The sequence below is a fragment of the Larus michahellis genome, chromosome 3 (genome assembly GCF_964199755.1).
Source record: "Larus michahellis chromosome 3, bLarMic1.1, whole genome shotgun sequence".
Taxonomy (NCBI): Eukaryota; Metazoa; Chordata; class Aves; order Charadriiformes; family Laridae; genus Larus; species Larus michahellis.
The window spans coordinates 45,815,821-45,840,231 of record NC_133898.1 but is presented as its reverse complement, the minus strand read 5'-3'; the positions used below and the strand labels follow the sequence as shown (position 1 = coordinate 45,840,231).

The 24,411-nt window shown below is 37.1% G+C and overlaps 1 protein-coding gene across 2 annotated transcripts in view; it reads right to left on the bottom strand.

The window, feature by feature from the left end:
- Positions 1-24,411, bottom strand: part of AKT3 (AKT serine/threonine kinase 3) — a 154,091-nt gene that overhangs the window by 29,512 nt on the left and 100,168 nt on the right. For both annotated transcript variants that reach the window (XM_074579978.1, XM_074579977.1), the window contains exons 6-10: positions 21,534-21,665; positions 17,916-17,981; positions 16,172-16,240; positions 8,241-8,363; positions 6,091-6,219 (exon numbers count right to left, since the gene is read on the bottom strand). In XM_074579978.1, coding sequence (XP_074436079.1) covers positions 6,091-6,219; positions 8,241-8,363; positions 16,172-16,240; positions 17,916-17,981; positions 21,534-21,665 — 519 coding nt within the window. The remainder of the gene's footprint in view (positions 1-6,090; positions 6,220-8,240; positions 8,364-16,171; positions 16,241-17,915; positions 17,982-21,533; positions 21,666-24,411) is intronic.

The window sequence follows — 24,411 nt, the reverse complement described above, 5'->3', positions numbered from 1 at the left end:
ACCTTCTCTATCTCTAAGCTGTGTTTTCTCGCCTATCAATCTACCTGTGAGATCATTAGATTCGTTTCATGAATTCCTTTTACTTCCTGTTAACCTCCCTTGCTATCCTCCTTCTTATTTTACTCAAATTCTTTTTTTTCTCTCCCCATTATTAAAAAAGAAAAAGAAAAAAAAAAGTAAAAGAAAAGGCCTTGACTTTTATCCATGCAACTTCATTTTCTCTGCAGCATAACATGCTGGTCTTTTTACATCCTCACCTCAGCATATCTCTCTCTGTTGCCCTGCCTCAGTTTGTTGGCTCAGATGTTGGCTACTTTCATCAAGTCCTTTGCAAACAAGCACCTTCATGCTTTTTCCCACACCTGAAGGAGCTCTTCTGTAACATTCACATTGCCACTTCTATGTGCTTAAAATCCCTGTTTAAAACACCGCTTTGCTATGATGTCTGCAAAAACTAAAAACATCGATTTTCATGCAAGTCTGTTTCAGTGCATTTCTGTGGTTCTCCCTCTGCCTATACATCACTTAGTTTTAACTCCTATCAGCCAAGCTACATGGCAGATCATCATATTCTCAGCCAAAAAATTTACCAGACTGCCTTTGGCAAATATCCTGATCCAACACAAGCAAGCTTTAAAAGAATGAAATAAATGTAAAGTTGCACCAGTGATAAAATGCTTTTTCTGCCTCCGCTGCAACATTTTATAATCTGCATATACCACAACATTCTTAGAAAATTCAACTTCAGTTCCTGTAAACACAGCAAAAGTGCTTTTTCTTGCTATAACCGTGCCTGCAGTACAGGGTACTGTGCTTCCCCTTGCTGAAATTCAGCCACTGAACTTTGATGGCCAAGCTCTAGATTTTGGGTCACAGCAACATCAAAGCCATACCCTTCCCAAAAAGAAATGCTGGCAGCAAGAAATTATGTGATAAGTGAAGAAAGACAGCAGTTGCTTCTTGATAAAAGAATTTTACCTTTCATTTCTCTGAGATAAAACTCAGGGAAATAATTGATTACATATGATCTCTCTCACTCATTTCTAAAAGAAAGATCACCAAAAATTACCAGACAATCAAGCATTGTGTAACTTATCTTAATATTTCCTGTGTCTTCCACTGGTCTCATTTTAAAGTAAGTTACAAGACATGCAGATCTTCTCATGCCTATAGACAAGGGCTATCAATCTACTCTGGTCACATGCCTTTAAGTGATAGTAACGGCATAAACTATATTGAAATGGTCTTCCTATATATTTTTTTTTTAAATAGAAGACTACCATTCTTATAGAAGAGCATTCATCTACCTAGTCTGTACTTTTACACTAATAAAACTTAACAAGGTCCTACCATTTTCCCCGTTACTAGAATACACCTAAAAATCATTGACTGTCTACATTTATGAACAGTCATTTGATTATCATCCACTAAGTCCCTTACAGACTTGTTCATAGCCAAAACATCTTCTCTCCTGTTATTAAAAAGATTAAAAGCTTCAAAATAAATTTCTGGTATTTAAACTTGTACCTCCTGTGACACCAAAACTTAGTACCACAGTGACTGCCGTTCTGTAACTAAGACTGTGCACTTACTCCTAAGAACCTGAACTGAAATGCAGAGAGCCAGAACTGCAATCTCATATAAGAAATTACCCTTACAAATAATTGGAGCTGCAAGAACTCTTATTTCTCTGCCCAAGTAGCTTCATTTCCTGAATGTTCTATTAAAGAAAGCCTGTATAGGTCTGTATCTTTATTAGCAGGTCTTTGATCCTTGACGATCAACTGAAAACTATTAAATTCCGAACTGCTTTTAAATGTCTTGCAGGTATATTTACAAGTACAAGTACTTTCTCAGTTTTATTCTTTCTTTATAAAGCAAGTGATACTGTCTGGAAAAGACATATGGTCCTGTCCTGCCTCTGCCGCTCCAAAACTGCAAAAGTAACATTTTGTGGACTTTCTCTGAAAAAAATCAAGAGTACATCTGTGCTTCCTAAATGGGATCACAATTCGTCTTTTTCTCATTGGATCTACGTTTATTGTCTGACATCACAATGATCTCTAATGTGATAGCATACTCTGAAGGATAACAGTGGAAACAGACTCCTAAGAAACAGTCTCTTCTTCCTGAAAAAACTACTAAGGAATGAGAAATTATAAAATATTTTATGCCTCTCAAATGGGGAATACTGCAGATTCTTAGAGCAAAAGGAACTATTAAGTATTACCACTACACTTACAGACAAAAAAATGATTCTTGCATAAGTTCTACTGCAAATGATAAAGGAATATCACTACTTCAGATAACCAAATTATTCTCCAAAAACTATATAATTTCCCAAATAAAAAGTTAACTTACTGATTCTTCAATAACTGTGACCAAAATGTACATCTGTACTATAAACATATATATAAGCCCTGCTATTTGACAGTGGCAACTATTTTCTTCCTAGAGAACATATTCATACCCTACCACCTTTTATGCTTAGCACATAACTATGTAAGACAAAGCACAGTCAATACTACTTTAGTTTTCTTTAAACTGTAGAATACTGGCATTGGATAACAGGGAAGAACTAGGAGAGGACAACGGGAAGGGAATGTACCTGTGGACCACCTAGCTGGAAGCCCTGCAACAGCACAGTGCTTGGTGAAGGTACACATAAACTTGCAGGTGGGTGCCATGAACAATAAATCGGTGACGGTCCAGAAAAGTAATTCTAGCTCCAGACATGAAAATTGGCTCCAAACTGGCAATCTCATTACATTTTTTTTCCTGTGGCCCACCATCCATTTACTGTTCATTTGGACAGGGGCATTTTTCTATCAGCAGCCAGTCTCAGATACTATATGAAAGGTCAGGCCCTATCAATGTGAGATGAAAGAGCCTTTTCAACAGAGCGTGAGAAGGACTACTTTGATCTCAGAAACAAGGTTTGCGTAGAAAACACAGCAACAGGTATGCTTATTTTCCAATTATGTGTAGTTGTGAAATCACCTTGGGAAATAATTCCATATGGATCCACAAGGACACCTTCACCTGACAGAATGTGATGGAAGGAGGAAATCCACCTTACCCAGGCTTAGCTACTTCCCTATTTTCCTGTTGGAAGCAACTCCAATCTAGTTTTTGCAAAAAGATGGAATAGTGAGCGGGACTGTATGCTTCAAACAATGGTCCAAAAAGCATTTGGAGAACCAAGCTCAAGCTCTTGTTTGGAGCTGAATCCGCAACACTGAATTAATACAAAAGAAAATATTAAGTCAGTTCTCAGGCTGATTCCCACCAGTGCAATGTTCCTGGGACAACTGCTTCACGGCTGGTAGACAGCAACCTCAGGTTACCCCTACACATTACACAGTACACTGTCCTAGTGTCCTCTACCACCAGCCAACAAGTACATGGGAAACTGAATGAAAAGGCCCGCAGAAGGGATGCACCCATCACAACCAACCTAGATGAAAGAGGAGGATGCAAGGGTATTATTAAAAGGACAGATGCTGAATGGATTTCTCCACATAACTGGAGAACATCTTGCTTCTAAAGAAAGGCTAAAAGGTATCTGCCTTTACACTTATCACAACCAGGCAAAACAAATATATGCTGCCATTTGTCTTGGGATAAACAAGCAGGAATTCACTGTGGTAACAGGATTAAAGTCCAGCTGTAATACTAGGTTCTCATGATCTGCAATTTGTCAAAGGTAGTAAATCCTTGGCATCTGGTAATGATTTCTGTGGCCTGAACTGCAGTGAGAAGTGATTTCTGCACATTCATTCTCTGGCACACGCACATGAATAGACTGGAGGACCCAGTCTCTTGATGGTCCCTTTATCTGTCAGCTGTCCCAGGTATAAAAATGGATACAATTGTCTCAGGTGAGCAACTATCCAGCCAATGCACCAGTAAACACCATTGTAGCAGCAGAGAGTATGAAGGGAAAGTGCATTTTTTGCAGTAGTGTCCATATAGTGCTAGCTTCACCCTTTTAAATAAGAACGTGTGAATAAAGGTTGTTGAGTCTTCCTATGCCGTACCAGTAACCTGTCTAGGCTGCTTGCTCTAAACCCTTTACCTCTGACGTAAAAGGGTATGAGTTCTGTGGCTCCCGGGGTTAATGAAGAGTCAATTTCTTTCAAAAGAGATTTGTACAGGGTGGGTCTCCAAAAATATTCATAATGCGAGGTGGAGGAGAGGAGTGGGACTGCTAGAGAACAGAAAGGCAAACTGGATCAAGTAACTTGTGGTAAGTGTCTAAAACCCAGAACGATCCCTTGCCAAGTTCAATGGAAGAGAGCTAACATGTTTCCAAAAATGAGACATGGAGAAGCAGATGAAAGCAACTGATCAGGATATTTGCACTCTTTGAGAATGTTTTCAAGGCAGCTGACAAGAAGACAATGAGGGGGTAAGAGCTGGCAATGACACCTGTAGTCTATGCCAGTGATGACAGAATCATCCCTTGTGTTCTTATTGAACAGATTCTGGGTACAGAACACAAGAAAAGTGGCCACTGTACCAAGCCCAACAGGCGAATCTGCAACTTCTTCTAAGTAGCCATAAAAAATTCAAAGCAGGTTAAGAATAGCTCTGGAATCCTTAAATGTAGATAACTAATGAGTGTCCCTGCACTAAACACAAAGGAGATGTCAGAAATTGCCAAACAGGATACCAACAATCTGCATCTAAGCCTACCTTGGAATCTGTGGGACAGGATTCTGCAAAGGAGACCAGGTATCAGTGACTTTGCCTTCGTAGCTAGAGCAGCTGGTAACTCACCAAACAGATGAAATGAATACACTCAACCAACCAAAATCATTTAGGTACTTCAAACCTGCAATGTGAGAGCATGACTGCTCAGATTTCACTGCTGAAAGAATCAAGGAAGATGGAACCAGATGGATGAAGTTAGTGACTCCTAAGAATACTGATGTTTGCCTTCTGGTTGGAGAAAAGGAACGTATCAAAAGATCTTGCTGTGATCCAGAACGGTGGGGAGTCCCTTGAAGGACACTTCTTAAAACAAATGGTAGAACTGAACGGCCTTGTAAAGCCCTTTAGGTTGACTAGACGACTCAGGTCAATGAGCACCTTGAATGCTGACAAGAATGGAAATAAGGGCTAACTCAGCATCCACAGAATCCTTGGCATTAAGTAAAAAAATAACGCTGTCTTTCACGTAAATACTGGAGCTGTGTTTGGCAGCTCCAGGGGAGAGGCAGAATGACATTTCTGAGCACCACAATCAGTACTGTTGACTGAAGCCAGACAGGACAAAATCACAATTTGGATATTGCTTCCCTTGTTTTTTTCAGTAGGCATCAGTGGCAGAGCTGTCAGCACTAATACTGGAGCAGATCATTTGGGTGACTTGAGCTTCTGCAAGAGGTTCTCAAGTGGCCAAACCAGAGCTGCAAAGGGAACCAACACATTGTCTTCACGTCCATCTTTTTATCAGTCCTCAGGAAGTGTGATGTTTGGCACTCCAAGTGCTAGCTAAAGGTAAAGATGGGGTGGCATGCTCTGGGATGCCACTTCTGCTCACATACTAGGAAACAGTTAAGTTTTGGTGCCCACCTCAACCAGTTCTGAGGCTGATACACTCAACTGTTTTTAGCAGAAACATCTAAAATTTCAGCTCCCTCTCCCTGCGACTAGGGGAGTTCGGATAAAACCCAGCAAACTCAGTACCTGCCTATTCCCCCTCGCCTCCACTGAGTCTATATAAACACCAGTTACGCAGCTCAGTTAAGCAGGATCATATGTTCCAAGTGACAGACAGATGGAAGATTATTTTTGAAGAAATCATCAGAAGATAAAACTTTAGCAGAGGAAGGCAAACATGAGAAAGAAAATGAATGTTAGAGGCCTTTTTAAACACTAAGAAGCACAGCATCGATATATATACAATCACCACAAAGAATAGTAGCACATACAATTCTGAATAACAACTGCCTAGTATTAATCGGGCAGACCGTCATTTCTCTACTACAATGAACAGTTTTCAGCATATAAACATCACAGTCTAGAATTAAATGAAAAGTAAATACTTTATACTGCATTACAAGAATATATTCTAAATCATACCTCAGGTGCCAAGTATTCTGGAGTACCACAGAATGTTTTCATAGTTGCTGCGTCTGTGATTCCTTCTTTGCAAAGTCCGAAATCTGTAATTTTTATGTGTCCATCTTTATCCAACATTAGATTTTCTAACTGTGTGTTGGGGGAAAAAAAATGTTCCCTTAGTATTTCTTAATAGCACAGGCCGATGCATTACACAATTTTGTAAAAAAGATACAGAGTTACTGCTTGCAAAAGAATGTAATTTGTTTGCAATTAAAAAAAATATTACAGGATCTATTATATCACAGCATTTAACAATGTTTACTGTTATACAACTTAAATAATTATTTAATACTTTAATACAGTTCACAATAGTAAATCCCAGGTCAATCAAAGCGTGACCTTTCATTCTGAAGTTTTACAAGTTTGATGCGTCTGCCATAGACAGAAAGAAAAATAATTCTCTAAATATTCTCAAGATATAATCAAGTAATTCAAGGTTAAAATCACAACTAACATTTGGTAAGACTTCATAGGTTTCCTTTGCTGTTTCATGACCTTCAGTTATCAAGATGCATTTTACTTACTATACTGTCATGAAAGAGTTAGTATATATCCATAAATCCTTAAAATATCTGCATCTTCCACAACCTTTACAGTAACAGACAAAAGAGAGGCTACTGATAAAAACGAAACCCTGAGGTAAATTCCTCCTTGTATACTTGCAAAGAACACTGTTCTTGAATTGTGTATGTGTACTTCTGCACGCTTTTTAAATACATGATTCTTGCTTTGAAATATGAAAACAGAATGCAGCCCGTTATGAAGTATTTAAAGAACAGGAATACAAACTGCTGCCATATTTACTGTGGACTATCTCAAAAGCACAGCTAACATCACTTTCCCAAAAGCTTTTTATTAGCAATACTTTAAATACAGATAGAACTAAAAACAAGTAAAACATACTTCCGAACAGATTTTCTCAATAGATAAAGGGTGGGTTTTTTCTAATTACAAGGTGTGTAGTGAAAATACCAACAAAAAGCAATGATAGCCCTCTCTTCCTAAGTCTGCACAAAGCCTGAAATACAATTCAAAGGTATGTATTTCCTGTTGAGTCTAACAGTATCATACAAAGAAGACGCAAAGTAGATGAGAACAGCAATAGAAAATTAATGGTGTCAACTTTCTCTTTCCTTATTATTTAAAATTTAAATAAAAAATCATGACCTATTATTTCCTGACCAGACAATTCCATAGTTTTCCAAGATGTCACAGCATCTCATGTTATTACAACAGATTCTGCTACAAACAGGTAACCCGGTATTTTGTTTCTGTCTGCCTCCCTGAGCAGAACTTGCCTACCATTGCCTCCCTCTCCTCGGCTCCTGGACAAAGGAGTCCATGAATGAACTCCACTAGTGCACGTGTATAATGGGAAAGCACAATTTCCCATACAAGAAATTAAAGGCTTGAGACAGAAATAGAATAGCCTGGTTGTGGAATTTAGAGGTTCTTCCCACATAAGTTAATGTTCCTGTTGAAAGCAGAGGTTATTTTCCATAGAACACAGCCATATTGTGTCACAGAGTACCTGGAGCTTCAGGCAACAGAGGATACACAACTGCATACGCAGGCAAATCTAAGACAAACTACATTCCAGTATTATGAATCTTTCACAAGACACAAAAGACAAAATAACTTTAAAATTAAGGTTGGAATTCTTTTCCTATTGAAGTATTCTGAATTGTTTTAAATGTTTTCAAATCATACAAGAACATAACTCTTTGGTGAGATAAACAGAATGCAGTCACATTGTCCCAATTCCCCATTTCCCTTGTTTGGGGACATTGAGAATTATATTTGAGATTTGTGTTGAAATCCAAGTTAAGTTATAAGTAATGGGGGAAAAAAAAGGATCAGAAATTTAAACTTCCTTCAAGTGCTATCACCAAGGTATGCTGTTTCTTTTTTTAATCAAGTCAAGTAACGTACCTATCTATAGATTACTGTATCAAATGGCTTCCTTTGGCATATATAGAACTTTAAACTGAACACCGATTTTTTTTTTCCCCATTAACTCTGAATAGTGCAACTTTATAATTACTTCGTGTTTGTCCCAATAGTCTCTGCAAAAACAAAAATTTGATTACTTTTTTTTCTTTTTTTACCTTGAGATCACGGTACACAATCTTCCCAGAATGCAGATAGTCCAGGGCAGAGACAATTTCTGCACCATAGAAGCGTGTGCGGTCCTCTGAGAACACCCGCTCTCTCGACAAATGGAAAAACAGCTGCAGGGTAAACAGCAGGGACAGGATTGTAATAATTACTGATTTAGTGGGGGAAATTAACACAAACATAAAACACCTCTCATCACCATATTGTGATGATAGATAGTGTACTCTCAGTGGACACTCAGCACTCTTAGACAGCAGCTGGCTTATCTTTTCCAGGTTTCCAAAGGGAGAAAGCGAGCTGTTAAATCAGCGTTTTAATCAATATACCAATCTTGTTTAAGGCATTCTGCTTGCTACTCATTTAACCTTCAGTTACCAGAGGGGGGTGCGGGGGGGGGGGAAGAAGTATGCAGCAACATCATTCTGTACTTCTCCCTCCACCACTTCCTCAGATTTTTATTTTAAGCCACTGAGAAATATCATTAAAATACTCAGATTCTGGATCCGCCTTAAGTTTTCCAGTATTTTAGTAACTTTTCTTTGAACTAAAAAAAGTCTAGTTCTTCAGCAGACTTTGACTGAACAGGTGAACTGGCATTTTACAGAAACAGCACGTTCATACTACTAGCAATATTACTAGAAAAAGCAAACCAACTGCTTAGGGCTTACAAAAATGAATCTATGTACTTAGTGTATTTCTCTGCTACAACGAAAACATTTCTTTGGGGTTTTTGTCTCTAACACTTTATAAGTGACAGCACTTTGCAGACACTATTTCAACTGAAGTCTTTCAGTGAAAAATATCAGTCATTACATACTGCCAGTAACTTCAGCTGCAATGAAAAAGTGCAAGGTGACATTCTGTAAGGTTGTCGCATCTTACTGGATAAAACGTCACCCTCAGAACCTGGAACAACACCTAAAAAAGCAGAATTTGGCTATGAAATTTAAATGCTTTCTAAAATGGTTAGTTTTATTTACTGTGTTAAGAAAGCCTGGGAAAGTCCTTAAACAACCATTAGTGAGTACATTTCTGTATTCTGCTTCAGACCAAAGGGTCCGCCTGCCTTACTCGTTCAAGTTACAATGTTTTTGGTTTTACCACAAGAGCTAAAAATCAATAAAACAGAAATACAGAACACGTGATCATTTATAAATCAAATATAGACAAGGAAATCCATAACAACAGGGGTTTTTTTTATTTTCACTGTTGAAAATATCAAGTAGGTGAGAATTCTGAAATGGTAGGGTAGGTACAAAAAAACCTCCAAAACCAACCAACCAAAAAGCCAATAATGTGCTTAATCTGTCACTACCACATCCTACTTTACACCTGTAGGAAATCTAGACTGCTCACATGGCACAGAACTGTGTAAGAACTACTGCAGCTATTTTCAGTATGCGGACTTTTCAAAATGTAATTAAAAAGTCAATCCTATGAACACCTAGAAGCCAACTTCTTTCCTGACAGTTGTACTTCAAAAAATGTTCATTATTTCTGCTGAACCTAAACAAACTTCCCACTACACTGAACCCTTTGGCAGCATATATTTGTATAAGCAGAGACTTCACAAAAACAGAAACTGCAGTATGGTTTAAATGTATCTGCATTCCCCTTTCAATTTCTTTTTGAATTCTCAAGGCACCCTATATAAAAATGGAATAGCTGCGTGGCAAGGAGAATCATTATTTTGTAGTTATTTCAATTGCTCCTGCTGCTCTTTCCTTGTTTAAGAACCAATCCCTGGTGGTGACATCAGCCCTCCGTGTAGTAACCTGCATTCTCTACTGAGGACTGCTCAACTGCCAGCTTTACGCTGGGCAAAAGACCCAGACAGACTAAGCAAGGAAGGCTGCCTTCATGAAGTGCCTCACACATTACAAAATCAGGAAAAGAATAAATATTTTTCTCAATTTGTGGGGTCTTTTTCACACATTTTTGCAAGATTTAAATAGGAAACAAATGCCACTAAGTAGATCTTCATCCCAATACAGCAAAATATAAAATTTATGTAATTTATGCATTTATGGTTCTTTTGTGGTCTCTTTCATAAGTAATGAGCTCATGTCACTAATTTTTAAGAGTTTTATTTGTTTTGATAGATTCAAAGTAATTCAAAATAAAGGCCAAGTTTCAGATCCCTATTTAATATGTACAAATAGCAAACACATTCCAAAAATTTATAATATTTATAATTCCAGTTAGCCCTACCTCCATACCTATGCAAAAGCACTATTGCGATTTTCTCTATCAAAGAGACTAATCTGGTAGCTGAGCAGCAAAGTCTTAGAAAATTTTAAACCTCAAGATACTTGTCATCAACAGATGTATTAGTTTCTGTAGAAAAGTCTCCCAATTTGAATCTGATAGTTGATAACCTGACAAGTTAACATAACAAATTTATTTTCTTTTGTCTTTATTTCCAACAAAATATTCTTGCTATTCATTCAAAAGGCTAACTTCAAAGTAAAATGACCAGCGAGAAACAACTAGCAACAGCTCTGTTTGCCAAAGAGACTATGAGTTTCCAAGTCAGTTTATTTTAATGTTATATATGACACTACAGTCAGTCAGTCCAATATGAAGCGTTCTTCATATTGTTATAGCACCTAGCAGAGCTGTCATCAAACCACGCATGCTAGTCTTGAATGTACATTTAGATATAAAAATGCACGTTAAAAGTGAACTCATACACTCAGATATACGCTAAAGATACTAATGCAAACTTCAAAATTATAATAGAAAAATCTAATTCAGTGAGATTACAGCATTATTTTCAGCTAATTATTTAGTTGGTTCACTATTTTGGAATAATTATGCCACCAGGCTCTATTTACAATTGTGAGAACATAAAGATTAGACTCACTAAGTGAGAGACGGAAAAGAAGAAATCTGATGGAAGGTTATGAAAAAAGCTTCCAACATTCATACTATTTATTGACTTACAGTTATTAAATATGTGATATAAAGTCATTGCAACTGCAACAGAAATAGCTTTGGCACAAAGAAAGCCATTTTGCCCGTAACATTTTTGATGGCATACACGAGGGTGCTATAGTTACAGTGAGGACTGGAGCTATAAATTTCCTGGTATGTCTTTATTTAAAACTGAACAACGATGTTTCCATGGGTTTTTTCCCTAATAAAAAATTTTAATGAAAAAATTTTAACAAATAAAAAAAAAAGATCAAACATAAAAAGTATATTCAACTGCAAACCCAAGCATGCCAAATATATAAAAGACACAACCTTATATCAATCGATATGTTAAACTTCTACACATGCTAGTGACCTATTTAGCATGTTGAAGGTCGTATGACTGGCTCTTGCTGTTTGCTCAGCTCTGCAATCAAACACATTTTATATTTGACTGTTGATTTGACTCTTTTGCAAAGCATTTGCAGTAGCAGTCTTGAGATTTTGAATTATTTGTTTATTGTTTCAGACTTTATACTGCTTCTAGGTACATTCTATACCCAAAGAAATACAGGACCCTTATGTTGGACTATTGTAATTTTAGGCTAAGGAACATTCTCTCATTTATTAGAGTTTAGGAAAACAAAACCAGACACAACCAATACAAAAACAACAAAGCTAAGAACAATATTCAGTTACTTTTCATTAGGTAGGTTGTAAATCCTCTGTCTTTTTTCCTAGACAGTAATAGCACTTGTTCAATTACAACAAACCATTTAGTTCTCTCTTGCCTAATGAATTGAAGTAAGAGCTGTGGAAAAAAATTGCCAAGCAGAACAGAGATTCAGAATTCTGGTGTGGAGAAACCACCTGAACAAATTCTAGAGTCTAATTTTATTATACAGATAATTACCAAATAAGTTTGTTACAAAGTACGGAATTTGAAATTACCCTGAAAGTGCAAAGCAAGGAAGTTAATCAACTTATTAGTCAGGTGAATCGGTGTACTCTGCAGAGTAAAGTATGTAATAGATTTCATTCCTAAAGCTTTTCAAACTTCAAAGCAAAATGTTGGAAATAAAAAATGGGAAACATACACTCCAAAAGTATTCCCCAACAATAAAGAGCCATTCTTAGAATAACATTTTTGTACCACAGTTTATAGCATTCTGTATGGCCTGGAAGTTGGGGGAACACTGTAATGTATTACCGACGTATTGCAATCATATAGTACTCAAAATTATATGTGCTACAAAAGGAAGAGCAGGCAAATCAATACTACCAGGAAAACCATCAATACAGCATTAGTCATTTTTTTTCAAAATGTTAATAGGACAAGAACAGCAAAAACTGTAGAAAAATGAAAAGGTTTTCCTGTCTTTAAAGTAGGCCTGTTTTCATCTATAAGTACTGATAGTTTTACTTATTTAAAAATATGTACATGAATTTTCTATATTTTGAACCAAGGTAAAGAACACAGTTTATCATGCAATACTGCATGTACTTTTTTAGCACTCACTCATAAAATATGCCATTTCAAAGACTTGATAATGAATTTGGTCATCTCAACTAAACCAGATGAACATTTTTTTCTAAAATCTAATGTCAACGTCTTAACACTACTTTAATGTAATTCCTTCAGTATAACAAAGGCATTGGGAAGTAATCATAATGCTAGAAGTATCCTTCTAGCTCTATACTGCAACATAGTTTATGACCAATACACATGGCTAAACCATTCATCCACAGAGTCCAATACCAACACAAAAAAAGTTAAGCTTTCAGCCCACAACAAAGATTTCAAGATTTGGCCCTTAAACAGAAGAAAATTAACTGTGAAAATTGTCAGTATAAGAAAAACGTATTCAATGTTTCCATCTGAATAATTTGCTTGAAAAAATCCTCTAATGTTTTGCTTAAATATATTTAGCTACAGAACATGTTTTTTTTTTTATTTAAAGGAAGTCAAAAGAGAATTCAACACGGTAATACTTTGTACATTGTGAAAAAACACACACATAGGCCAGCAGAACTGATGTAGTTACATTTTCATTATAACGTGTCCCCTTATTAACTGAGCCTAACTAACTTGAAGTTACATAGGCAAGGTAAGGCAAAGATAAATTGCTACTATTCTGGTGGGATATTAAATCTAGACTTTTAACAGCTATAGAAGATTCATCATCTTAACACAATTTCTTCTACAGAATAAAATTCAGTGACCCCTTATGTGACTGTTTTCCTTCCTAACCATAGGAAGAAGAACTGAAGACTCCTAGTACTGACTACACTTTTTATTACTGTTGTAGGGTAGAAGCCTCAATTGTGGCATTTTCTTGCTTTCACCTGTGTGAGAGTCAAGAATATGGAAACATACTTCAAGAACTCCTTCATTCAGAGGACTGTTTGGGTGATGTGCTCCTGAAAGACATAATCCATGAAAATTCCCAAGCAATTGACTCAGGCACAACTGTTTAACTATAAAGAAATGTTTAATCTAAAGGAATTTTAAACAGAAACACACTGAAGGTAGTACAGCTCTGGAGAGAATCAAAAGCAACATGGTACTGCTACAGTCAATTTCCCACTGGAAGAATATAATTAGAAGATGAGTTTTCAACACCTTCAACAGTGAGAAACCATTGTAAGGAAATGAAACTTCCTTGGAGCACAGAGAGAACAGCAGAGGGAAGCAGCAAAAGAAAAAAGTCTGTGTACCGCATAGGAGATATGCTTCCCAATGGCTAACATGCTGGCTAAACTTATTGTAACTTACCTTCAGTAGTTCTGAGTTAATAACAAAGCTATTTTTACAAACATTTCTTAGGAGATAGCGACTGAAGTCTGAAATTCACAGGAAAATTCAGTAAGATTCAAGATTTTCCTATTAAAAAGGACAGCTTGTCCAACTTACTATTCCAGATCTCTAGTCAAAGAGAAGCACATAAGCAAATCAAGAGAGTTTCTTCAAAGAAAACTGCCTACTCTGAAAGGCCATTATTTCCCACTGTGGCAAGAACTTACGGTTAGCTTCACGGAATTAAGGAACCATCAGCAAAGAACATGAGCCACACTGACAAACTAGAGCATCATCCCTGGAAAAAAGCGACCCACTCTTGGCAAAGCACACTGCAATCATCCAAATCCCAATAAGCAAAAGGAGGCTGCCACCAAGAAACCCATGACACGAGATGTTTGCAGCAGTTGCCACAAAGGTGCACCACCCAATGCAGAGGAATGCAAGATTCAAGCCTAATCAAAACACAGAGTATCCTCAGTCTTAAGAAAGAAGTCAAAAACTTTCTCTATGGCCTGCATTCTGTTCTGCATTCAAATAGGACAAGAAGATATCTTTCAAAAAGGCGAGTATCTAAATGATAGGCTGACGTTAAAAACATACTTTCCAAGTGCAACCCCTGAGATCACAGAAATGCAATAAGGTCTTACACAGAGGAAACTAGGAAGAATTAGCTAGTTTATAAGGCATCACTTTAAAAACTCATTGTAGACAGCACAGACTTAAAATTGGTGACATAAGTTCAATGTCAAATAAGCCAGCTGAGTGTCCGAGAGAAGGCTGTTATCCCAGTACTGCTGAGGAAGATTTTTGTGTCTAGTTCAACTAGCCAAAATGGTTCAACACCTGTGATGTCCAGAACTGAGTTTACACATATTGAGTCAAACAAGTCATCCTCCCATATGAGAGCCCTATAGCACCATGTTGAGCCATGGCTGGTAGAGGATGGCCATGGATGAGTTAGGATGTAAATGGGCCTCAGAATGGGCCTACAAATTGCCAGAGAAATGAATGCAAGACAGGCCCTCTGGGGGTACGCAGACATTAGGAGCAGAGTTGAAGACAGTTTTATTGTAGGAGAACACAGCAAAAGGATAACACAAAACATGGTATCGTGCTGCAATAATTCCTGGATGAAGAAACAGTTTTCTGATAAAAACAGCTAGTAGAAACACTCATTCCTTTAACGTTACTATGCAGCATACAGTAGACAAAATAAGGAAAAACCAGTGGTTCACATTTTAAGGAGATACAGGCTGAATAGCAAACAGCATCTAAAAGGTATCTAAAAGCCCTCTTCTTAGATTGCAATTCCCTTTAATTCCATTTGACGGGTATAGTTTTTGATATTCCATTCTTCAGTAAACAAGTAGAGGACAGTAACAGTTTAAAGGCTAATGACACTGTAAGAAGTTTAGCACTTAAGTTGAAATTTCCAGAGTACATAGCAAGTGAGGGGGACAAAAGTGATGAAAAATATGAACACTCTTTTCTCACAGGTATTTGCAACAGCGATAGCAAAGAAGAGAGCACAGTAATCATAGAATGTGTTGGGTTGGAAGGGACCTTTAAAGGTCATCTAGTCCAACCCCCCTGCAGTAAGCAGGGACATCTTTAACTAGATGAGGTTGCTCAGAGCCTCGTCAAGCCTGGCCTTGAATGTCTCCAGGGATGGGGCCTCCACCACCTCTCTGGGCAACCTGTTCCAGTGCCTCACCACCCTCATCATAAAGAACTTCTTCCTGATGTCTAATCTAAACCTACTCTGCTCTAGTTTAAAACCATTGCCCCTCATCCCATCTCTACATGTCCTTCACATTAGGACAAAAAGACAACTAGTCAACATTATTTTTGCTTGTTTGCACCAGATTATGACCATTTCATGCCATAACATGCTATAATATGCTTGATGAAAAAACATCAAGCTATTTGTAGCTATTTGTAAGCAAGCTATTTGTAATTACTTCTCTACCATGAAATTATCTTTCAAGATACAACAGTCTAGTTTTTCAATAATAGAAACTACTTTTGACAGCATAGATATAAAACACGCCTACATTTTTTTAAATAAAACAATTTTAAATTAAAAAAAACAAACCTTCAAAAATACTAGAAAGCAAAAATGGCAAGAAAAATTATATCCTTTAGAAAGTGTAACCCAGTGACAGCATTACCATTACAAGTGCAGAACATCTTTTTTAAACTTACCTCTCCTCCGTTAACATACTCCATCACAAAACACAAACGATCCTTTGTCTGGAAGGAATATTTCAAGGACTTGCAAAGAAAACAGCAAAACCAAACCAATTATCATCTTGTATTAACCCAATTTCTTGCACTTAAACTGTAACAAAATTTAATTTTATCCTCTTATGCAGACAATTCTGATTTGGTGAGAACTTTCAGAGTAATTAAAAGTGTAACTTCCTATCTGGAGCTTGAGATGAATTAACACAAAACCCTTCATGACTTCCCTCTGCCACGTGGCCATTCATAGGAAAACACTATGCTTATTATAATCAAATACTAAATAGTTACTAAAATACACAATTTCCTACTGCATTTCTTACTGCTATATATGGTACCAGCTATTCTCACGCATCATATTTAACATAGTTAAATGTTGTTGATAAATCCCCATGACATAAAGACGTCTGCTTCCACAGTGCCCATGAAGAGAGAGGTCACCATATTCTTTTATTCTTTTTAATTTCTCCCAAATAAAATCTTAAAAGTGATCTTAACCTCCATCCTGCTTTCATTTCCAAAGCAAGGGCTCTCTGGTTTTGCATACTATGCAATGTTAAAAACAATGATTGCCAAATGAATATATTTATTTACTTATAATTTAAAAATTGTAACAAACATTATTATCTTAATTAAAATTTTTGCCTTATCGATGTTGAATTGATTTTGCTTGGAAAAATGATACCACAGAAAATTACAGATGAAGGCTTGGCCTAAAAGAAATTAAATGCAGTAGAACCACACGTAACAAAATCAGAAGGAGACTCACATGACTTAAATACTGCATGTCTCCTTTAAAATATTTGTTTAATAATATCAGAAAGATATAAAGATACAACTACAGTGATATTGTTGCACAATTTGATTGTAATTACACCTACTCCTGCTTACCTTTACACTCTAATTTAAGGAAGTTTTGGTGATCTCATTTTTCTTGATTGAATTTCCAAGAATATGGCCAAGCAATGTAAATGCAATTCTCTGCTTTCTAAAGGGTTTGTTTATGACTTTCTAAATAGGAAAGCTTCCATGTTATACTTTGATATTTTAAAACAAAAAAGAAACATTTTTCCCTATGTTAAAATGCAACATGTTATTTATTCTTTGAAATCAATGAAAAGATTTTCTAATACATTCTCAAAGGAGTCAGAATTAATTCTACAGAACAGAGTCAGTTGTAAAATTAAAACTATTAATCATAATTAGTCATGAATCTCAAAATTTTCATCTGCTTTTCAATATTTTCCTTCTATTAAATATTAACCATATAAAGACAAAGATATTGAAGTAGGGAGGTTTGACTTCTGTTACTCCATGGGCTTATGTTAAGCAAGTAGTTATTTTTATAATTTTATTGAATTCTTAATTAAGCTTTCTTGGTAAAAATCAATTACTTGACACTATGTGAAATCAATAACTTTTATTTTAAAAGTGTTCATATACAAAAATTGCACGACAGTTACATTCTCCAATTAAATTTGTTTTCAGTGCAGTTAAGCTTTACAAAATTACTAGAAACTGTATTTCTGAACTCTTAAACACATATTCTGATAAAGGATATCACAAGCACCAGGTAGGTACTGCTTGCTTACAAATCATCATGAGGAAGACTTCACATTTTGTCTGTAAATTATGTTCATAACGGCATACCCATCATGTTAAAAATTACCCGCTAATACACTTAAAACTAATTCCTAATACTTACTGTTAAAAAAGGGTGTCTGGTGTTCTTCAACACTCTGCTTTCTGTAAGCGTATGAGCCACTTCATCCTGAAAAATAAAGAGTAGAAGTACCTCTGAATTAAGATATAAAATTGTTATTTAATTAATTATGAGGAAAAAGTCAACACTTCCAAAAAGAGAAAGCTACAGTACAGTTTTGGAAAATGTATCAACCTGAAAGAAACATGAAAAATAATCCATGTTTTTTGAGAAAAGATCTTAAAGTAAATTTAAGTTTGGCGAAATACAATTTAATGTATTTTATTTGATTTGATTTTTCTTATTTTCTTGCTTTAAAATGAAGCCTTTAACTTTATATCCAATGCAGGGAAGGAAGAAATGATAATACTGGATTTGACAGTTTAAAAATATAGTCATCACAACTTTGCAGTCGTGGTATGAATCATCTGAACAAGGTATCTACGGAGATCGAATCCATCTGCAAGAAACATAGAGGTAGTAACTGAGAGGGAGAGAGTAGGAGGAGAGGACGGCAGGAGGAGGGCTTGCCCTGTGCTACAACAGCGGGCAGCTGCTAAGGACTAGGCAGAAAAGCAGGGCATTTAGGAGGTTCATATTATGAATGCACAGCCATTTTAACGCAATTCTCCATGTAATACATGCTGTGAATCCTCCCTCCCCAGGCTGCCAGGGGCTGGACCTAAAAAGCCTGTGAGCCACCGGGGTGGTTTAACCGTTTTCTGTAGCACTAAGCTACCGCTGAGTATTATATTATACAGAATTGAAGACTAACTTAGCGCGACTCCAACCATAATCCTGCAGAAGTAAATATATTTAGTCAGAGTATACTTTATTATTGCTACAAATAATACCATTATAACATTATTGTACTGCACATGCTTATCAGACTATGCTCTGAAGATATGAAACTAGAAAGTAAACACAGATGTCAGGAGTTTTAAATCAGACTTTTAAAATTGTCAAAATAGGCAGTTAAACAACAACAGAGTTAGTGGTAATAAATTATGACGCCATTTAGCTGAATAGCAGTGCAACACTGAGTGTATACACTAAAACCACATACTGGGGGAAAAACAAAAAACACTTCAAGGAAAAAAAGCAAGCCTAAAGTTTTATTTATTTATTTTTAAACCTCAGTGATTCACCAGATATGGGGCATAAAAAGCTGTCAAAGGCCAGTTTTTCTCATACTGCCTCAGAAGTTTGTAATACTGGTAGCAATTGCCTTGTAAGTGTGACATTAATCTGTCATGAAAATTTAGGATCAACAGATTTAGTCTGAACTGGGCATATGCTATACAGCCTTCTAGATACAGCTGTCAATGCACTACTTTTCTGCATCGTATTATCCTAACCGTTACAGGTATGACCTTCTATAGTGTATATTATATCACATTATAGGCTGAGTTGGGACTGCAGAGCTATGCTAGCTAGTGACTGCATCCTTAGCACTGATCTTCAGAGTTAAATGTTATTGATAAATCCCCATGACATACTTACACACTGACTGGACTAGACAGCTAAGTTCAGGCTCAAGTCTGCTTTTGTTTTTAGTTTGGGGAGGAGTGGAAAAAATGGTATTTGTTTATCTGTTTATAGGGAAAAAACCCACAATCCCTTCACTTGTGAAGATCTGACCATAGTCTATTTTTTATTCTTTCATCAGTTTCTTATCAATGTACAACCATACTACGGAAAACTTAGGACGACTCCCTTCAAAACAAAATTCCAGTTCTGAGGAAGTCAAATTTACAAGACTGAGGTACTCCCATTTTCATCATAGGATGAAAGGCATGTTTCCTCACACACTTCATCGTCTTCTAGTCTACAAACAGGCAGAAAAACAGACCCTGGTCTGCGTCAGGGAGTGCTACGTTCTGCCCAATCTATCACTGAGCTAGCTTTCTGTTTTCAGGTAAACAGATCAATGAGCAGTTGCATCTCTGATCTCTTCAAAATTTTTCTGGCTTTATACGTGCTCCTATGAACAAGAATTTTCACTCAACAGAGAGCGACAAACTTATCCGGGAATCAGTTTTAAGCCTCCTATAAATTCAGTGAGATTGTAGCAGCCGGCAAAGTGAAAGGGAAAACCCTAAAATCAAAAAATGTGTTTTAGATTTTATTGATACGAAGAAACAAGCTGAAATGCTCTGAAGTCTGGAAGGGTATAAACAAGCAGCAGCAGAAGAGGAGCTCATAGCAGTCAGACATAAGACTCCCCTGGGGACGCCCTGGGTGCCGCAGGCAGGCAGAGCACTGGGGAAGGACGTCAGGCTGGAGACTGGGCCACAGCATGCAGTGACCAGATAGACCCACAGGGCAACCCACAGAGATGGCTGCCATTTATAAAGTCTTACAAGGAGGGACACTGAGATGCTCCTTCCCATGTAGCATCAGGGGAACGCAGCAGCGATACCCTCTTTTCTTTCTGTATCTCCTGATAATGAAGAAGAAAAGGGCACTCTCTGTTGCTGTTAGTCCAAATCGTATACATGCCGACCAGCCTGCCAGTGCACGCGAGACAGCTGCTAAGGGCGCACAGAACTCACAGGTCAGTCTCTTCTCTGCTGAAGACATAAATTTAAGTCTCTCCCCCTGCACGTGGGCTGGTTTTAACAAAACTCAAGGAAATATAATTGGTTTTAAGGTTTCTACTCCTCTATCAAATGTAATCGAAAGTGATCAACATATTCAAAAGTTATTAGAAAGTGAGTGACAGACAAATGAACAGAGATAGACTGCAAAACTCTGTAAGCCCTGTTTTCAGAGGCCAATAGGAAAAACAGAAAAATCTGAAGGATATTTTAAAATAAAATATATGTAAACCACAGTAGTTCCCATCCACATTCAGTTTTTACAAATACTGGTATTGTTAGCCTCAAGCATTCAAAATTCTCAGTCAGATCCACATTCCTCAAAAACCTCCTTACTTAATAATTTGGATTATTTTTAATTGAGACTCATGGTGATAAGAGCATGTAGGTTTCTTGCTTTCAACTCATTCTGTGCAAGTGGGATTCAAAACTTTAGCATTGCTAGAAACAAAGCTCATAGTAGATGATCTTTGAGTTTAAACTTAGTAAAATTACGACCAAGCACAAGAGCTAGTAACACTAAACTAACCAAGTTTAAGTGAATGGACAATGTCAGTTTAAACCACTTCTTCAGACATCAGCTTCAGACTTTTCTTGTTCCTCAAAAACTGAAAAAATGAAATTGTTAGTCCCATGCACAACCATCTTATCCAACATATCAGGAACAGAGCACAGATCCATAAAATTAATTGCATTTATCTCAATAAACCTGCAGTTGACTTATAATTTTTTTAAGTATATAATATACCCTATAATCCACTTTTTCTTGTTTTAAACTCAGATTGCACTATCTTCCTGCCCAGTGAACTCTGTCAATGTTTTAACAAACTCTAGATTATAAGACACTGGAAAAAGGCATGCAAAATGGGTACACGTACGTTTTTTTGTACTCTTGTTTTCTGAAGATACACACATATTTCTATCAAATTCAGTTGCCATTAAAAATCATATACACCTTATGTATTGGATATTGACTATTCCATTAAAAATATTCCAATATTAAAACTATAACCTTCCTTACCTTTGCAATAATGACTTCTTTTTTCAAAATCTTCATAGCGTAGTATTTCCCACTAGCCTTCTCTCGGACCAGGATAACTTTGCCAAACGTGCCTTTACCCAGTAGTTTTAAATAGTCAAAATCATTCATTGTCTATAGGAGCAAAGAACAAGGATTAGCAAGACTTATGCTATGCAGTTCCAATATGCACACAAGTGTACCCGCATATAACCAAATACTGTTACCAATATAATAAGAACAGTTTACAAAAATAGGTACACTTCTATGATTGAGTTCATAATAGTTAAGCGTATCCTTAAACTGTTACAATATATTGTTCAATACTATTATAGTTCTCTAAAGTCAAGTACTGCACAGTATACTACATACACACACTTATTTTCACAAAGCACACACAGAACAAAGTCTTAGCCTATACCAGCATTTCATGAATGCTCCACATCTAAGAAAGCTCATCAACTCATGTACAACCAGGGACACAAACAGTAGGTTTAGTGTAACACCAACCACTGCATTGATGGCTTTTTTGAAGCATACCTGACCCTCACTGCAATATTATACCAGTAAGACTCTGCAGCAGTCTTTGCATTAGAGGTGGACTTTTAAATGATCATTTTAGTTCTGCAAGTTCATTTCATAGCCAGTTCAGGAGCATCAACCCTATGGTTTATGCATTAGATGCAAAGATGAAGATGTAGAAAAGCAGCACAATCTGAGAATGCAGAACTGCACAGGGTCACCTTGGATTGACAGCTGGGCTCCTTTGGCCAACTCAGGGCCAATCACTGGTTCCCACTGTGTGTTTGCACAGCACATCTTTCAGTATGCTGGGTTACTGGCTTGGGTGCAGCACCACAGAACCATACGCAGAACATTAAGGCACCCAGGAACCTTGAGGAAGGCAGTTAAAAGCTCTGAAAGGCAACACACTCACCTACTGTTGTTACAGTACTGTCCTGCAGTATCAATAAACTTCCCTTCTTAGTGAAGGGAACAACACATTTATAAAGAGTAATTATACTCCAAGTGTCAGTTTCGCTAAATTACATATGTTTAATCCTGCTCTGTGTGAGGAAAAAAAAACATTGTGGCTTATCTTTCATCTTCCTAGTGTCTCCTTCTATCATTAGTTGCAGTGTCAGACAGTTTTCTTGAATACTGATACTTGTGTCTTCCACAATGGAATCAGTACTTTCCTTATCCCTAACAGAAACACCCCTAACGGTGCCTACATACCTCACACTTATTCCAAGTGTAGAGCTATCGGGCATACCCCTTGGTGTGCAATCACAAAGAGTGTCAGCAAAATATATTCTCTCCCGTGAGAAAGAATAAAGGGCAAAATTTCCTTCTGAAATTATTTATTGCTTTAAGTGCAAGTACATGATATTATTACTGTGAATCTAAAGTTGCTGTAGACAACCTGCAAAAATAATTTATGAAATTGCTCACTCAGAGTCAGTTTAAAATCTGCCCACTTAAGGGGTAGAACTTAAGTTCCATCAACGACATCAATGTTGGTTAGCTTTTAAGTGTTTAATGGGCAATTTAAAAGCTACAAAAACGTCTCTAACAGTTTACTTAAGGTAACATCTGGATAGCTGGATATTTCAAAGCTTTATTAAAGAGAAGATGCTTTCCATATATCAATTTTCAAGCTATATCAGCAGGAATTAAATCTTTTCCCCATGTAATGGTTGATAGCTTCTAAGCAAACTGACTTTGGTGAATTCCATTCTTTGTTCACACGTAAACATATTTAAACATTTGCACTGATAGATGTTGTTTTGCTGCCAAAACCACCTCCCGTCAGGAAGAACAAAACTGCATTTATCCCAGTAAGAAATATGAGCAACAGAGATTTCAAAGGCTCAGTATACATTTTACCTAAAGTAAAACCACACAAGTGAGTTCAAAGTTAAAGTTTATGACCACAGACAAATCCTTAAATGGTCACGTTTTCCAAAAACTAGTAAAATGTTTTACAACTAGCAAGGTATGATATAGGATGTAACGTTGTGATACAAATACTATGTGGCTACTAGTACTTAATCAACTAAAGGTTAAGATTTCTCAAATATCACAGTCAGTACTTTGGAAAGTCAGGTTATCTGCTTCGATAGTTCTACAATAACCATCAAGCAAAACCAACAGCCTTAGTGCTAAAGCAATGAAAACTGACAAAAACACATGAAAAAGTCTTCACCAACAAGTGTTCTAGCCACACTGCCCGAGTCGGAGAAGGCAAAGGCAGAGACTGTGAGAATGAAGAACCACCCACAGTAGGAAAAGATCAGGTTTAAGACCATCTGAGGAACCTGAAGGTGCACATATCCACGGGACCTGATGAGATTCATCCGTGGGTCCTGAGGGAACTGGCAGATGAAGTTGCCAAGCCACTATCCATCGTATTTGAGAGCCGGTGAAGTTCCTGCTGACCGGAAAAGGGGAAACACAACACCCATTTTTAAAAAGGGAAAAAAGGAATACCCATGGAACTACAGGCTGGTCAGTCTCACCTCTGTGCCCAGCAAGATCATGGAGCAGATCCTCCTGGAAACTATGCTAAGGCACATGGAAAATAAGGAGGTGACTGGTGACAGCCAACATGGCTTCATTAAGGGCAAATTGTGCCTGACAAATGTGGCAGCCTTGTACAACAGGGTTACAGCATTGGTGGATAAGGGAAGAGCCACCAACGTGATCTACCTGGACCTGTGCAAAGCATTTGACACTGTCCCACACAACATCCTTGTCTCTAAATTGGAGAGACATGGATTTGATGGATGGACCACTTGGTGGATAAGGAATTGGCTGGATGGTCGCACTCAAAGAGTTGCACTCAACAGCTCAATGTCCAACTGGCAGTCAGTGACAA